The sequence below is a fragment of the Orcinus orca genome, chromosome 9, assembly GCF_937001465.1.
Source record: "Orcinus orca chromosome 9, mOrcOrc1.1, whole genome shotgun sequence".
Classification (NCBI taxonomy): Eukaryota; Metazoa; Chordata; class Mammalia; order Artiodactyla; family Delphinidae; genus Orcinus; species Orcinus orca.
The window spans coordinates 68551382-68568009 of record NC_064567.1 but is presented as its reverse complement, the minus strand read 5'-3'; the positions used below and the strand labels follow the sequence as shown (position 1 = coordinate 68568009).

At 36.8% G+C, this 16628-nt stretch overlaps 1 protein-coding gene across 2 annotated transcripts in view; it reads left to right on the top strand.

Annotated features, from left to right (window-relative positions):
* Positions 1-16628, top strand: part of CRPPA (CDP-L-ribitol pyrophosphorylase A) — a 352865-nt gene that overhangs the window by 299166 nt on the left and 37071 nt on the right. For both annotated transcript variants that reach the window (XM_049714562.1, XM_004263477.3), the window contains exon 10: positions 3554-7827. In XM_049714562.1, the coding sequence (XP_049570519.1) occupies positions 3554-3658 (105 nt within the window). In that variant the 3' untranslated portion in view covers positions 3659-7827. The remainder of the gene's footprint in view (positions 1-3553; positions 7828-16628) is intronic.

Genomic DNA, 16628 nt, shown 5'->3' with positions numbered 1-16628 from the left:
GCGTTATGGGTTTTCAGGAGGGAGACCACAGAGGTAAATACCATTTCATGATAGCATATCAAGAGTGCATACCATCAACATGATTTTTCAGTGTTCATGTTGACCTTGCTCACGTAGTTATAACACTAAACATTTTTATTATATAATATTTGGAGCACACAAAGGAATGTATGCATATACATGTGCATAAATATGGATGATTGATAATAAAACGACCACCTGGAATGCCCCTCCACTCCCTATCTCCATCAAGGATTGAAAACACTGTTTTGCAAATCCACTTTCAGCAGGAAATGCTTTTTAAAGATTTATTTCCTTGCATTTTTTACTTACGTTATCAATACTTTTATAGAGGTATGGAATTTTGAAATGAGTTTGAAATCCATAAATTATTTGTCTATCTAATTTTTCTACATACTAGAATTTTCTTAGTATATGTATGTCTCACCATCTTGTTTAAATCGGCTCTTAAAATTCCGTATTTTTCAAAGATGGAATGATTGAGGTCAGGCAGAGAGGGAAAACAAATATTTAGTGGAATAACATAGGTTCTTCTCACTGAATTCGAGTCTTTCCAAATGATGCCTATAAAAAATTGCCAAAGTAATCTTTAAAAGAACAATCTTACTTAAATTTGTTAGTAGCTAAAGATATGTAAGTTGTGGAGTAATCAAAATGAGCATGGAAGATTTATTCCAAGATAGAGAAAAGTGATTTTTCTAGCCCTAGGATCTTAAACAGGTTTTCCCCCTTCATATCTTTGTTACCATGCTGCTTTCATTATAAGTGTAAACTGGTTTCAAAGAGGCTATACAGATAGCCTTTTTCTGTTTATTTTTGAATGGGAAACCTTAATTATCATCATCTGTTGTATATCTCATTTTAATGAGACTTGGGAGTAGATGTGTATCATACCCTGCAACATTGTAATTAATTAATTATTGAGTGACAAATACATACCTATAGTTGGTTTGTGTTTTATTCAGTTTTAGAATACTATTTCTGTATTTATAAATGGTGTGTCATGAATGATATCTGCTCCTATATAAGTGAATCACATTTTAAGCTCAAACATATTTGGCTTTTAAATGATTTGTTAATGTGATTTGATATTCTGGAAACCGGTACAGCATTTGAAATCCATTATTGAAATGTCGTTAAAACTCACTCACAAGAGGCAAAGTAGCCACCATACAGCCCCTGTGCATCTTTCCCAGTTCCACCTCTTAGAACACAATCAGGGAAACTGACGGGAAAGAATAGTTTAAGCAGAGGTGATCTCTTACTACTATCATCATAGATGAGAAACCCAAGCCTGGGCTAGTGGAGGCGTGGTGGTAGTGGGAAGGCTTTGATAAGATAATATTCTTCTTTGTACTGTTGCCAGACTTCTGGCTAAATATGTAAATAGGAGTAAACAAAGTAACCAAATAGTGGTCATTGTTAACAAATGAGTCAGACTGAAAGGGTGAACATTTGTCTATCATTGTCAACCCTCCTTTGTTTTGAATTTGTTATAATGTATGGAGGGCAACCATGTGTTAGGCATTGAACTAAGTTTTTTATATTCAAAGGTAAAATATTCTCTACATCAAGAAACTGATCATCTGGTGGAATAGATGGCCAGCTAAAAAGACTGTAAGAATTCAGTGTGCTAGAGGAATTCATAACTGTGGAAGTGTATAGATTCACCTCACTCAAATTGGGTTGAAGAACAGCAGTCAAGGGAGATTTCAGGAGTCACTGATATCTGAGTTGAACCTCAGAGTAACTAGGGTAAGCTAGGCCAGGAGAGGGAGTGAGACAGCTTTTCTGGCAAAGGGATTAGCTGGTGCAAAGGGAACCTTGAAAAATGGCTTGATTGGGCAATCTTTTTTTTTTTTTTTTTTTTGGGCAGTACGCGGGCCTCTCACTGCTGTGGCCTCTCCCGTCGCGGAGGACAGGCTCCGGACGTGCAGGCTCAGCAGCCATGGCTCACGGGCCCAGCTGCTCCACGGCATACGGGATCCTCCCGGACCGGGGCACGAACCCGTGTCCCCTTCATCGGCAGGCGGACTCTCAACCACTGCGCCACCAGGGAAGCCCAGATTGGGCAATCTTAAACAGTTCTACATGGCTTGGAGAACTGAGTGATTTTAAGGGAATGGTAAGAAGAGGCTGGAAGGATAAAAGACCTTCCAGGTAAAGGGTTAATACTTGATCCTGAAGTTTAAAGATAGCCTTCAAAAGATTTTATGAGGGATAATGATGTGATCAGATTTTTATTATTTAAAATCAGTATTTTCATTGCTGTGTGTGAAATAGGATAGAAGAGGACAGACTTCAGAGAGACTATGAGATTGTTTCGGTAATTCAGGGCCAGAGGTATTATGCTGGCAGTGGCAGTTTGAGTGGAGTATATGGATTCAAGAAACGTTAAGGAGGTAGAAACAATGGGTCCCAGTGATGTACTCAATGTTGGGATAAGGCATTACGGACGATGCCGAAGTGTAGAAATTGGTTACCAGATCCCTCTTTTTGAGCCTAGCACAATTCATAACCCAAGGATTTAACATATTAACTCTGTTTCCTATTTCATTTTCCCTTCATATTATCATCCCCTCATACCTTCAAGAAGCCTAAATAATTAGAAAAAACAGAATTTCATAGGGAAATATGATTTCAAAGGGAAAATCACATTTTAGCAACTTACATTTCACAAATGTGCCTGATCTTTACTTCAAAAACAAGCAGGTTTTTTGTTTTGTTTTCTTCCTCCACACCAGTACTCACAGTTTATAACAAAGTCTGTTGTTGAAGAACCCTCAGGAAAAAAAAAAAAAAAGGTGACGAGAAGGCTTGTATCATCAAAGAAATATTCACACTTAAGTGAAGAGCCAAAGTTGGTCTTCAATATTGGATTAAGGGAAAATAATCTTTTGTTTCATATTATTAGCTTTTGAAATTGTGTCATTGCTTCTTTTGGTACTTTCAGCAGATATTTTTTCTATACTGAAAGTGCTTATAAAAGCGTTTCTCCTTTATTTGGGACAATGGCTGTGGTCTGAGTTCTATGCAGTGCTGAGCCCAAAGAATAGCAAGCCTTGCAAAGTGTCTCCTTGAACACATAGAAACAGAGTCTGTGATTGTGGTTGCCAGGGGCTAAGGAGTGGAGGAAATGGGGAGATGTTGGTCAAAGGATACAAACTTCCATTTATAAGATGGGTAAGTTTTGAGAATTTAATGTACAGACGGTGACTATAGTTAACAGTACTGTATTGTATACTTCCAAGTTCCTGAGAGAGTAGATCTTAAATGTTCTCACCCCCCTTCCAAAAAATAGTAAGTATATGAGATGATGGGTGTGATAACTAACCCTACTTTAGTAATAATTTTGCTGTATATATGTATATCACATCATCACATTGTACACCTTAAACTTATACAATGTATTTATGTTTATAAAGTTTTTCAAAACTAAATTTTTTTAAAAAAGAAAAGTAGGTCCTTATTAAATTTAATGTGTTGATACCTTTTCTTTCTAAAATAATTATTGTTTTATCTTTTCTTTCAGGATGAACAGAAGCTACAGGAAAGTTTAAGGCAAGGTGCCACCATTATTGCTGCCTTAATCAAAGAAAGAAATTCCGGACTCATTGGTCAACTACTGGTAGCATAAAGAACATGAAGAAAATTACCTACTGTGTTCTTAGAAACATTTACCTAAGTATCTCTTTTGTGCTTCTCTCCGAATTGTATATGGTAGAATGTTTAAGTTGTATTTTATGTCTTTTATAATTTGGAGGATGTGATGCTTAGGTGAACTTAAAAACTTTTTATGCATGTCAAATATAAATTGCTTAAACCGGAAAAGAACAGATAAGTGGAAAATAATAGCCTTCACATAAAGAATGTGTGCCTTTTCACAAAGGCATGAAAGGTAAAATAGAAATAATGATGAGTCAGCTAATTCTCCAAGGAATGAGAATTTAGGAAATGTCAACTATTATCTCTCTGTTAATTAGTAAATCACACTATAATGAAACTAATAAATAAGATTAATGAGTATTGTTAATTCTAACATTATCCTCTCTCCATGGGTTATTTTGAATTGCATTCCAATTTTTCACACCTTAAAAAAAAAGGAGATAGCAGTGAACTCTGGTTTGAGTATCTGTACCATTAGCCTCACATTACCCTAGATCTCTAAAGGAGATGTAATCTCCTGCTTTTCTAATGTTTTAAAATTGTATGTTTTCCTTGGTTTATGAAATATAGTTTTGACTTACATTATTTTTAAAGGCTTCTGATTTTTCTGAATAACTTTAAAAGAAGACTGGAAAGCTTCATGAAAGTGACGTTATTTTGGTTAATCTTAAGTTAGTCTTCTTCTAAAAGGAAGAGAGTCCATTGCACATAAAATAATTTTCTTTTGATACGGGTAACTGCTGCCTTTTTAAATCGAGTTCTTATTCTTTCAAATTTCCACTGGTATATACATCTTAAATATTGATGATTTTTCCCTTACCTTATATTTTACAGTTTTGTCAATCCAGTCATTAGAGATGCCTTTTATTCTATATATACACTTCATAAAAACACATAGATCAGATTATGCCAGGGCTTAGGCTGCACGTGGGAACTATAGAAATTGCATGAAATGTTTTCAGTTAAAGATAGACTACGAGGGCTTCCCTGGTGGCGCAGAGGTTGAGAGTCCACCTGCCGATGCAGGGGACATGGGTTCGTGTCCCGGTCCGGGAAGATCCCACATGCCGCGGAGCGGCTGGGCCCGTCAGCCATGGCTGCTGAGCCTGTGCATCCGGAGCCTGTGCTCCACAACGGGAGAGGCCACAACGGTGCGAGGCCCGCGTACGGCAAAAAAAAAAAAAAAAGACTACAAAATATCTACCTTGTGCAGTCTCTTCTTAACATGTTGGGTGATTTTGCCTTCATTTCTCAAGTATCCATAATAGTAGGAGAGTTTATATTTTACATTTAAATAATAGTGAGTAGAATATAGAGGAAATGAAGTAATTATTGCAATTCATTCTCCTAAATGAAATGTGTTGTTTGAATGAATGTAGGCTTAGATCTCAATTCCTGGGCTCGCCACTTTTTCTCTCTTTCTCTAGGGATTTTAAGAAATATAAATCATTTAATTAAAAATCTTGAGGGTGGAAATATATGGGCAGTGTGTGGATTTTGGTTAGAATGTCTGTTGTCGTTAAGGCAGGTTGGCTACGTTGTAAAAGGTCATAGGTGTGTGTTTTGACATCTTCAGGTGGAAATGTTTTAAGAATTTGAAATGTGCTCATAAAGGCAAAAGGGGAAAAGTTACGAAGATTTTAAGGAGAAAATCAGTGCCTTTAGGTACGTGATGGGAAACTAGGCAGTCTCTGGCACAAGCATCACTGTATCTATTGAGTAATGACTGAGTTACCTTAGATTTCAACAGAAGGGAATATTATACCAGACAAGAATTTATCTTGGGACAGTTAGTATGCCTTTACCCTAGGCAATTGTAAACATTTAGTGTTATGAGATTTAGTTAATAAAATATTAAGATGACGATGTCTGAAATCATCATCATCATCATCATTATGGCATTTAATTTTTTTCTTTATAGTTTACAAAGTGATTCACAGCATTGAAAATAATTTAAAGAAATCTCCTCACATCCTTTACAATTTAGATGGAAATTGAGGCTCAGGGATCCTCACTACCTTCTCCAAAGACACATGTTAAACTCAGGACCACGGAGAATAAGTTTTAAGCTCATTTCCTCTATAACAATGATTGCAGGCAAAGGACATCCAGCAGAGAGGCCTTCGGAAATGAGCCAGAGGCTCCGAATGAGCGTTGGAGGAATGGACGAGGAGGGACAGATCAGTCCAGTGACCTGAGGAAAGTCCTGAAGCTTTTGGCTTTCCAGCCATCTTTCCAACATACAGAAATTGTAGCTAAGGATAAAGGGAATGAAGAGAATTATTGGCCAGGAAGGAAAGATAAATTAATTGATTATTTTATTTGTTAAGAGATCCAGAGGCAACTTTACAGTTATATATTCATCTCCACTTTGGGAAACTTAATTACTTTCATGAAAACTGTCCATTTTCACTTTACTTTTCAAAATCCCTTTAAAAATTATACTAAGTATGCCTGAGGGTTGCTGAAATTGCTTTCTACCTGTGCAAATTTTGTGGAAAGGATGTTTTCTTTTTAAATGTATGCTACTTAATTACATGCAATTTAAAGTTAACCTTTTTAGGAAGTTAACACAGCATGATCGGTAGTTTGATTAATGACGTATTGGTAAGAGGTAGTATTTTTTTTTTCATGAGAGTGCTCAATTTGAGAGATGACTTCTTGCAAATAGACTCAACTACAGATGAAAGTCAGACCCCTATATTCTACCAAGACCTCAGACCCCTATATTCTACCGAGAGCCATTCTTATTGTGGTCACTTTAAGCATTTTGCATTGGTTTACCAGGAAAACGCTCTTTTCCTATGCTAGTTTACTGTACATTTGACCCTTGAACAGCACAGGTTTGAATTGCACTGGTCCAATACGTGTTTTTTTTTCAGCAGTAGCTAGGAAGGAACCATGGATACAGAAGACTTACTATAAATTATGCACAGATTTTTGACTGCTGGGAGGGTCAACAGCTTTAATCCCTGTGTTGTTCGAGGGTCATCTGTAATTATACCTATCAAATTTTACGTTTTATATATATATAAATACAATATTGATTTTATAAAAATCAAGTTGTAGTACATTTTCTTATGTTAAATATGTAAATTTTACTTCATTTTAATATTGAAACTAACTATATCAAGAAAACATGATAATAGTTTAATTAAAATGTGAAGAAAGCCGTTTGAGATAAGAAAGATTGAAATTGTTTTAAAAGTTTAATTCAAAAATAAACAGAATAAATGAAAAATACATATTGTTTTAGGGTTTATTAATATGGTTTAAAATACGTGGACAAGAAGTGGCTGTGTAGCTGGTGTTTGGCATTGTAACATTAATAGATGTTCTTGTGTGGTTTTAGTTTCAAAACTGTGAAAAGGTATGGATCTTTTTCAATGAAAAGTAAGAAACTACCATTAAATATTTTAAATGTTCTCTTTACACAACAAAATGTAGGTAATTGATAACTAAATTATTGATATTTTAAAATCTAATGACAATTTTCATTGATATTTAGTGTATATGTACATATTTTTCAAACTGACTCAGTCTCAACTGAATAACTGAACAGAACATTCTCAAAATATAAGTGTGATCTTTTACATTAGAGGAAAATAGAATTTGAGATTCAGATATATTATTCTGTAAAATATATTAAAAATTTGCAAAACCAGAAGTCTCAGCCAGATTTTTTCTCTTTCCCTCATATTTAGCAGGTTTACCAGCAATTACTGTGGCAGCTAAGGATATAAAAGCTATACTTAGGCACAGTGGAAAAGAATATTGTGACCACTTAATAATGTCTGCATGGGTGTGGTGGGTTGAATTACTATTTAGCAATATTCTTTCCCTCCATTTAGTTTCCATATGAGGAATATATGTCCACTTCATGACTTTGGGATTCATCCTGTGACCTGCTTTGACCAACAGAGTGAGTCACAAGTGGCAGTGCACCGCTGAGACTAGGCTTAAGAGACCCTGCATGTTGCTGCTTGCTCTCTCCCACTTCTGCCACCACCATGATGTACACACCCCGCCTGGCCTGCTGCCTCCCAAAGGAAAAACGAGAGCCGGGATCACCTGACCTCCAGCTAATTAACAAATGGATGCAGAAGCCCAGCTGAGATCAGCAGGGTCTCCAGCAGACAGGTGAGCTCAATAATTGCTCATTGGCTTTTTTTTTTTTTTTTTGCTAGTACAGAATTTTGAATCATTTTATCGAACACCAGTTGGTAAGCAAGGAAAGAAGATCTGTGGCAGTGTGTGGTACATTTGCTCTCACAAGTCTAGGATATATCTGGAGACACACATTTTGCTAAAGCAGAACATTTACCAGGAGAACTGTTGGTTAGGGCAATGATCCCAAAGTATTAGAAGGTTCTCTGGATGCCTCTTTCCCTAGTTAGTAGTTACTGAAGGAGGAAAATAGACCTGAATGTTATAGAAAAGTTTTCAAAAGAAGTTAAACTTTTTTGGGCCTGAAATGACATTGAGTTAACATACGGGCTACTAAAATAATAGATAGTAGAAATAGCTAACATTTGTTGAATGATTACTGTGTTCCAGAAACTGTTCTTAGTACTTTTGCATGTACATAACTTTTTTTCCATAATGACTTCATGTACTAGGTAGTATACCAGTCTCCATTTAAAAGATGAAGAAACTAAGGCACATACATTTTGAATAACTTTGAGTAACAGAGTCATTCGAGCACCAAGTGGGCAAAATGTGATTCAAATTTGGTTATCTAACTTTGGAGCTTATATTCCTAAGCATGATTCTTTATAATATTATAAAACATACTATTTTTTTCCCCATGGAACAGCATTTTATTTTAAATATAGTAGTGTGTACACATCAATTCTGAACTCCCAATATATCCCTCCCCCATCCTTCCTCCCTGGTAACCATAAGTTCGTTCTCTAAGTCTGTGAGTCTGTAAAACATACTATTTTAAGATCCCTTAAAGAATGACTCTCAAAGATGGGAATCTCAATTTTATTTTCGTTAATAGCAAGAGAAAGAAAATGGGTAAAGCCCATTACCTTTTAGTGTTGCTATACTCTTCCTTTCCTTTGTGCATTGCTACCCCCAACACACAAACATATTTTAGAACATCCTTGGATCTGCATGTGCCAGTAAAACATACAAAGACTGATACTCACATACAGTTATTATCACTCACAGAGATAGTGATCTCTGTGAGCTCTGAAGTTGTTGGGATTTCCTCAGGCAATGAATGATCGGCATATTTGGATAACAAAAGTGGAAGATGAAAAAGTAGAAGGAAATACTTCCTTGATGAACCAGAGTTGCATACAGACATTTGCACCTCAGCAACACAAGACCTGAAAAGAGAAGTTGAAATCCATTCATTGTCTTTAATAGAGAAAGGAAGGTCTAGAGAAATGCCCAGGCAGGAGGCAGTATGAAGTCTTCCCTTGTCATGAGACTTCCCTAAGCATGAATGTTCACAGTGTTTGCTCAGTGGGAAAATTTGGGGTGAACGGTGTCAGTGTGATGAGCTTGACCTGAGCAGAGCCAGGAATTTTTTCTCTTCATATCTGAAATATTAGAACCTGCGATTTTTAAAAATGTCTTCATATTTGAAAGTTGCTAAGAGAGTAAATCTTGAAAGTAATTACAACAAGAAAAATAATTTGTAATATTGTATAGTTAGAGATGGTAGTTACAGATGGTACCTAGACATAGCGTGGCATCATTTTGCAGTGTCTACAAATATTGAATCATTATGTTGTACACCTGAAACTAATATAATGTTGTATGTCAATAATACTTCAATCAAAAAAGATAAATTTTTTAAAACTTCAAATAATATTATTCAAAGGAGAAGTCCCACTTTGAGTCACCAGCAAAGAGTGGGCTGAACCCTGTGTTGGAAATTATAGCCTTTACAAACACTTTCCACATTTCTTTGCTGTGATTTACTCTTTCCTGGTGTTACTGTAAATTGAAAACCTCATTATGCAATTTTGATTTTTCCTATTCTGTCATTGGTGTCCAAAAACAAATATAGTGTCTCCTCAGTCAGAAGTTTTGTCCTCTTAAATATTCGAATAACCAGCTCTTTTTTTTCCAATTTGCTCATCAGTCTAATAATTAGTTCCTTAAAAAGAATTTCCTTTACTCTCACATCTCTAAGTTTTGCCTCTTCATTAGAATTTAAATTATATAAAAGCAAGAACTTTGAATCTTCATATGATACCTTCTAGTGACTGTCTAGAATAATATCTGGCACAAAATATGTGCCCGACATTGAGTCCGTGAATGGATAAATAATCTGAACTCTTTTTTAACACACGGAGCTGAAACCTGAATTTTGCAGTTGGTGAAATAACATTGATCAGTTTGGCTTTCTCAATAAATATTGATTAGGTAAATGAAATATTACAAATGGTATTTTCTGTGAAGATTGAGAAAGGACTCTGATGACTACATGTGATGATGTTGGATTGCCAGGACTTAAAAAGTAACCTAAGGGCTTCCCTGGTGGCACACTGGTTGAGAATCTGCCTGCTAATGCAGGGGACATGGGTTCGAGCCCTGGTCTGGGAAGATCCTACATGCCACGGAGCAACTAGGCCCGTGAGCCACAACTACTGAGCCTGCGCGTCTGGAGCCTGTGCTCCGCAACAAGAGAGGCCGCGATAGTGAGAGGCCCGCGCACCACGATGAAGAGTGGCCCCCGCTTGCCACAACTAGAGAAAGCCCTCGCACAGAAACCAAGACCCAACACAGCGCCTCCCTCCAAAAAAAAAGTAACCTAAAAAAAATCGTGCAGGGTTTTATCATGAGTCCTTAAATAACTTTTATATAAGGTTTTTTTTTTTAATTTTAAGGCTTTATTAAAATATACATTAACACCACCAGATAAAAGATTCACGTCTGGGCTTACCTGGTGGCGCAGTGGTTGAGAGTCCGCCCGCCGATGCAGGGGACACGGGTTCGTGCCCCGGTCCGGGAAGATCCCACATGCCGCGGAGTGGCTGGGCCCATGAGCCATGGCCGCTGAGCCTGCGCGTCCAGAGCCTGTGCTCCGCAACAGAAGAGGCCACAACAGTGAGAGGCCCGCATACTGCAAAAAAAAAAAGATTCACGTCTAAATTTGTGCAACACAAAACACAAAATCTGACTTTAACACGTTAGTGTGTATTGAGGAAAAAAATCAGGTTTTCTGTTGCTAATGAAAGTACTATAGAATAAAAATAAAAGTAATTGGATATTTTTTAGAAGTCTTTACAGCTGAAATGCATTATGCAAATTACTCTATTTTGTGACGATGCTACCAAATAATCTGAACAGGTGTTAAAACATCTGGGTCTATTTAGCAGCATAGACGAAGCCTGGATTGTCTAATGCACTTTTCTCTTCTTGTTTAACCTTAATTAATCCTTGCAGGGTCTCTCTGAGGTAGGTCTGTATCAACCTTGTGGTATAACAATTACAAAAAGGCAGATGCAGAGATTAAGGGCTCATGATCACCCAGCACACTGGAAGCCAAACTGAGTCTAGAAATCCAGAATTTCTGATTTTACCTTGGATACTGTTTCAGGGAATTGGATTACAACTAGGAGGGACTGTTCTTTACTTGAGGTTTTAAAAAATCTGATTAAAATCTGCATCCAGAATTTTACCTGGATGCATTCCCTCATTTTCCATTTTGCAAAGTTGCAGTTAAGCCAGAGGCAAAAGCTTCCACAAGACAATCCTAGTGATCTTTTTGACCTGAGTGGAAACATGATTTGAGATTTCACATGGAGGCCAATTTTGTAAGAATTTCCACTAGTATGTGGACTGTAATAATTGGGTTATTTGGATGAGGTTTGGGAAAGCATCTAGTAGATTAAATGAGGTTCCTGGAGCTTTCCCATTTTGGAGCTATCCATTTTGTTCTTTGTTCTACCTCATTATAAAATGGGCTATTGAAATTGGTTGGTTGGTTGGTATGTCAGCTTTTTCTTTTTATTTTTTTTAACATCTTTATTGGAGTATAACTGCGTTACAAGGGTGTGTTAGTTTCTGCTTTATAACAAAGGGAATCAGTTGTGCATAAACATATGTTCCCATATCACTTCCCTCCCGCCCACCCTCCCTATCCCACCCCTCTAGGTGGTCACAAAGCACCAAGCTGACCTCCCTGTGCTATGCGGCTACTTCCCACTAGCTATCTATTTTACGTTTGGTAGTGTATATATGTCCATGCCACTCTCTCACTTTGTCACAGCTTACCCTTCCCCCTCCCCATATCCACAAGTCCATGCTCAAGTAGGTCTGTGTCTTTATTCCTGTCTTACCCCTAGGTTCTTCATGACATTTTTTTCCCCTTAGATTCCATATATATGTGTAAGAATACGGTATTTGTCTTTCTCTTTCTGACTTACATCACTCTGTTTGACAGACTCTAGGTCCATCCACCTCACTACAAATAACTCAATTTCATTTCTTTTTATGGCTGAGTAATATTCCATTGTATATATGTGCCACAACTTCTTTTTTTTTCATTTTTTAAATTGGGTTTATTTATTTGTTAGTGAAGTTTTTACATTTTCAGTGGTTAAAAAAGAAGATTTTGTGACTTGTGAAAATTATGTGCAATTCTGATTTTTTAAAAAATTCTTTATTGGAGTATAATTGCTTTACAATGGTGTGTTAGTTTCTGCTTTATAACAAAGTGAATCAGTGATACATATACATATGTTCCCATATCTCCTCCCTCTTGCGTCTCCCTCCCACCCACCCTCCCTATCCCACCCCTCTAGGTGGTCACAAAGCACCGAGCTGATCTCCCTGTGCTATGCGGCTGCTTCCCACTAGCTATCTATTTTACGTTTGGTAGTGTATATATGTCCATGCCACTCTCTCACTTTGTCACAGCTTACCCTTCCCCCTCCTCATATCCTCAAGTCCATTCTCTAGTAGGTCTGTGTCTTTATTCCTGTCTTACCCCTAGGTTCTTCATGACATTTTTTTTTCTTAAATTCCATATATATGTGTTAGCATACAGTATTTGTCTTTCTCTTTCTGACTATGACAGACTCTAGGTCCATCCACCTCATTACAGATAGCTCAATTTCGTTTCTTTTTATGGCTGAGTAATATTCCATTGTATATATGTGCCACATCTTCTTTATCCATTCATCCGATAATGGATACTTAGGTTGTTTCCATCTCCGGGCTATTGTAAATAGAGCTGCAATGAATATTTTGGTACATGACTCTTTTTGAATTATGGTTTTCTCAGGGTATGTGCCCAGTAGTGGGATTGCTGGGTCATATGGTAGTTCTATTTTTAGTTTTTTAAGGAACCTCCATACTGTTCTCCATAGTGGCTGTACCAATTCACATTGCCACCAGCAGTGCAAGAGTGTTCCCTTTTCTCCACACCCTCTCCAGCATTTGTTGTTTCTAGATTTTTTGATGATGGCCATTCTGACTGGTGTGAGATGATATCTCATTGTAGTTTTGATTTTCATTTCTCTAATGATTAATGATGGTGAGCATTCTTTCATGTGTTTCTTGGCCATCTGTATATCTTCTTTGGAGAAATGTCTATTTAGGTCTTCTCCCCATTTTTGGATTGGGTTGTTTGTTTTTTTGTTATTGAGCTGCATGAGCTGCTTGTAAATTTTGGAGATTAATCCTTTGTCAGTTGCTTCAGTTGCAAATATTTTCTCCCGTTCTCAGGGTTGTGTTTTGGTCTTGTTTATGGTTTCCTTTGCTGTGCAAAAACTGTGATTAAAAATCTTCCAACAAACAAAAGCCCAGGGCCAGATGGCTTCACAGGCGAATTCTATCAAACATTTAGAGAAGAGCTAACATCTATCCTTCTCAAACTCTTCCAAAATATAGCAGAGGGAGGAACACTCCCAAACTCATTCTATGAGGCCGCCATCACCCTGATACTAAAACCAGACAAAGATGTCACTAAGAAAGAAAACTACAGGCCAATATCACTGATGAACATAGATGCAAAAATCCTGAACAAAATACTAGCAAACAGAGTCCAACAGCACAGTAAAATGATCATACACCCTGATCAAGTGGGGTTTATTCCAGGAATGCAAGGGTTCTTCAGTATACGCAAATCAATCAACGTGATACACCATATTAACAAATTGAAGGAGAAAAACCATATGATCATCTCAATAGATGCAGAGAAAGCTTTCAACAAAATTCAACACCCATTTATGATAAAAACCCTGCAGAAAGTAGGCATAGAGGGAACTTTCCTCAACATAATAAAGGCCAAATATGACAAACCCACAGCCAACATCCTCCTCAATGGTGAAAAACTGAAACCATTTCCACTAAGATCAGGAACAAGACAAGGTTGCCCACTCTCACCACTCTTATTCAATATAGTTCTGGAAGTTTTAGCCACTGCAATCAGAGAAGAAAAGGAAATAAAAGGAATCCAAATTGGAAAAGAAGAAGTAAAGCTGTCACTGTTTGCAGATGACATGATACTATACATAGAGAATCCTAAAGATGCTACCAGAAAACTACTGGAGCTAATCAATGAATTTGGTAAAGTAGCAGGATACAAAATTAATGCACAGAAATCTCTGGCATTCTTATACACTAATGATGAAAAATCTGAAAGTGAAATTAAGAAAACACTCCCATTTACCACTGCAACAAAAAGAATAAAATATCTAGGAATAAACCTACCTAAGGAGACAAAAGACCTGTATGTAGAAAATTATAAGAAACTGATGAAAGAAATTAAAGATGATACAAATAGATTGAGAGATATATCATGTTCTTGGATTGGAAGAATTAACATTGTGAAAATGACTCTACTACCCAAAGCAATCTACAGATTCAATGCAATCCCTATCAAACTACCACTGGCATTTTTCACAGAACTAGAATAAAAAATTTCACAATTTGTATGGAAACACAAAAGACCCCGAATAGCCAAAGCAATCTTGAGAATGAAAAACGGAGTTGGAGGAATCAGGCTTCCTGACTTCAGACTATACTACGAAGATACAGTAATCAAGACAGTCTGGTACTGGCACAAAAACAGAAAGATAGATCAGTGGAACAGGATAGAAAGCCCAGAGATAAACCCATGCACATATGGTCACCTTATCTTTGATAAAGGAGGCAAGAATATACAGTGGAGAAAAGGCAGCCTCTTCAATAAGTGGTGCTGGGCAAACTGGACAGGTACATGTAAAAGTATGAAATTAGAACACTCCCTAACACCATACACAAAAATAAGCTCAAAATGGATTAAATACGTAAATGTAAGGAGAGACACTCTAAAACTCTTAGAGGATAACATAGGCAGAACACTCTATGGTGTCAATCACAGCAAGATCCTTTTTCACTCACCTCCTAGAGAAATGGAAATAAAAACAAAAATAAACAAATGGGACCTAATGAAACTGGAAAGCTTTTTCTTTTCTTTTTTTTTTTCCTTTTCTATTCTTTACATCTGAGCACTTAATTTAATTGAAAGCAAGCTCTTCAGTCTAAGTAGATAACAAAACATCCCTTTGAGGAGGAGGAAATAGATGATAAAATCTATGTTACTAATTTTTTTCAGTAGTTTGGAGGAATTCCTTTTCCATCCTGTGTATGTGTTTTTAAGACCCTGTTAAGTTCATAGTTCCTTTTTCTTTTCTTGTTTGAATAGAAAATCATTCTCTTTCATCCCACCTGAGTTTTAAAAATGTATTATTGAACTGCCGAGTTCAGGAATTCAGTGGCCTGTTTTACTCAATGGAGATGTGTATGACCTGATAGAAAAAGAATGCTATTCAAAGACATTTCCGCCTGTTTGTTTCTTGGATCAGTTACTGGTCACATAAATCTGGAAAAAAGCCAAAATATGTAAACAAATTAAGAGCTTTAGTATCCCAGTGGGAATATCCATAAATTCTACCGTAAATCAGGAATTTAAGATTAAGTGCAATATGCTATAAAAAGATAGAGAGAATCAACTATAGACCAAATATTCTTGGCTCTGGTTTGAGAATCTTAAAGGATATTAAAAGATTTGGATTAATCATGGAGTTATGCGTAATATTACTCCTTCCCAAAGCTATATGTGTTGCCTAGATAGAATTTTATTTTACTAACTTCTAAGTGTGGCTTAATATCAAACAAACCTTCAATTCTGAAGCCACTCTTTTATATTCTTTTAGTACACAAAATATATATAATGTCAATTATCTATCTTTACAGTTAATAAAGAGTGAATGAACCTCTTTACACATCTGCATAAATCTGTGAATACAGTAAAGGACAGTTTGATAGGTTGGGGATTTTTCCAGTAGAGCCTTTTTGATACATACTGTTCTCTTCTTGCAACTCTCTGGTGTATGAATTGAAAATTGTGGTCTTTTCAATTTTTTTTTCTTTTGAACCAGAGTTAAAACTTAAATGTAGGGCTTTCCTGGTGGCGCAGTTGTTAAGAATCTGCCTGCCAACGCAGGAGACCCGGGTTCGGGCCCTGGTCCGGGAGGATCCTACATGCCGCAGAGCAACTAGGCCCGTGTGCCACAACTACTGGGCCTGAGCTCCTAGAGCCCACGAGCCACAACTACGGAGCCCAAGTGCCACAAATACTGAAGCCTGCACGCTTAGAGTCCGTGCTCCACAACAAGAGAAGCCACGACAATGAGAAGCCTGCGCACAGAGACAAAGAGTGGCCCCCGGTCATCACAACTAGAGAAAGCCTGCGCACAGCAACGAAGACTTAACAGAGCCATAAATAAATAAATACATTCATTAAAAAAAAAAAAAACTTAAATGTAAACCTTTCTCTTAAGCAAGACCCCAAAATTTAATTCCCCCATTATGATGTCTTGTGAATTTCTTCTTGATTGTGTATGTGTAGAGGAAGAATGAGAATGTAGAGAAAGAGAAAAGCAATATACACATATACACATATTTTTATGTCAACATTTTCTTGA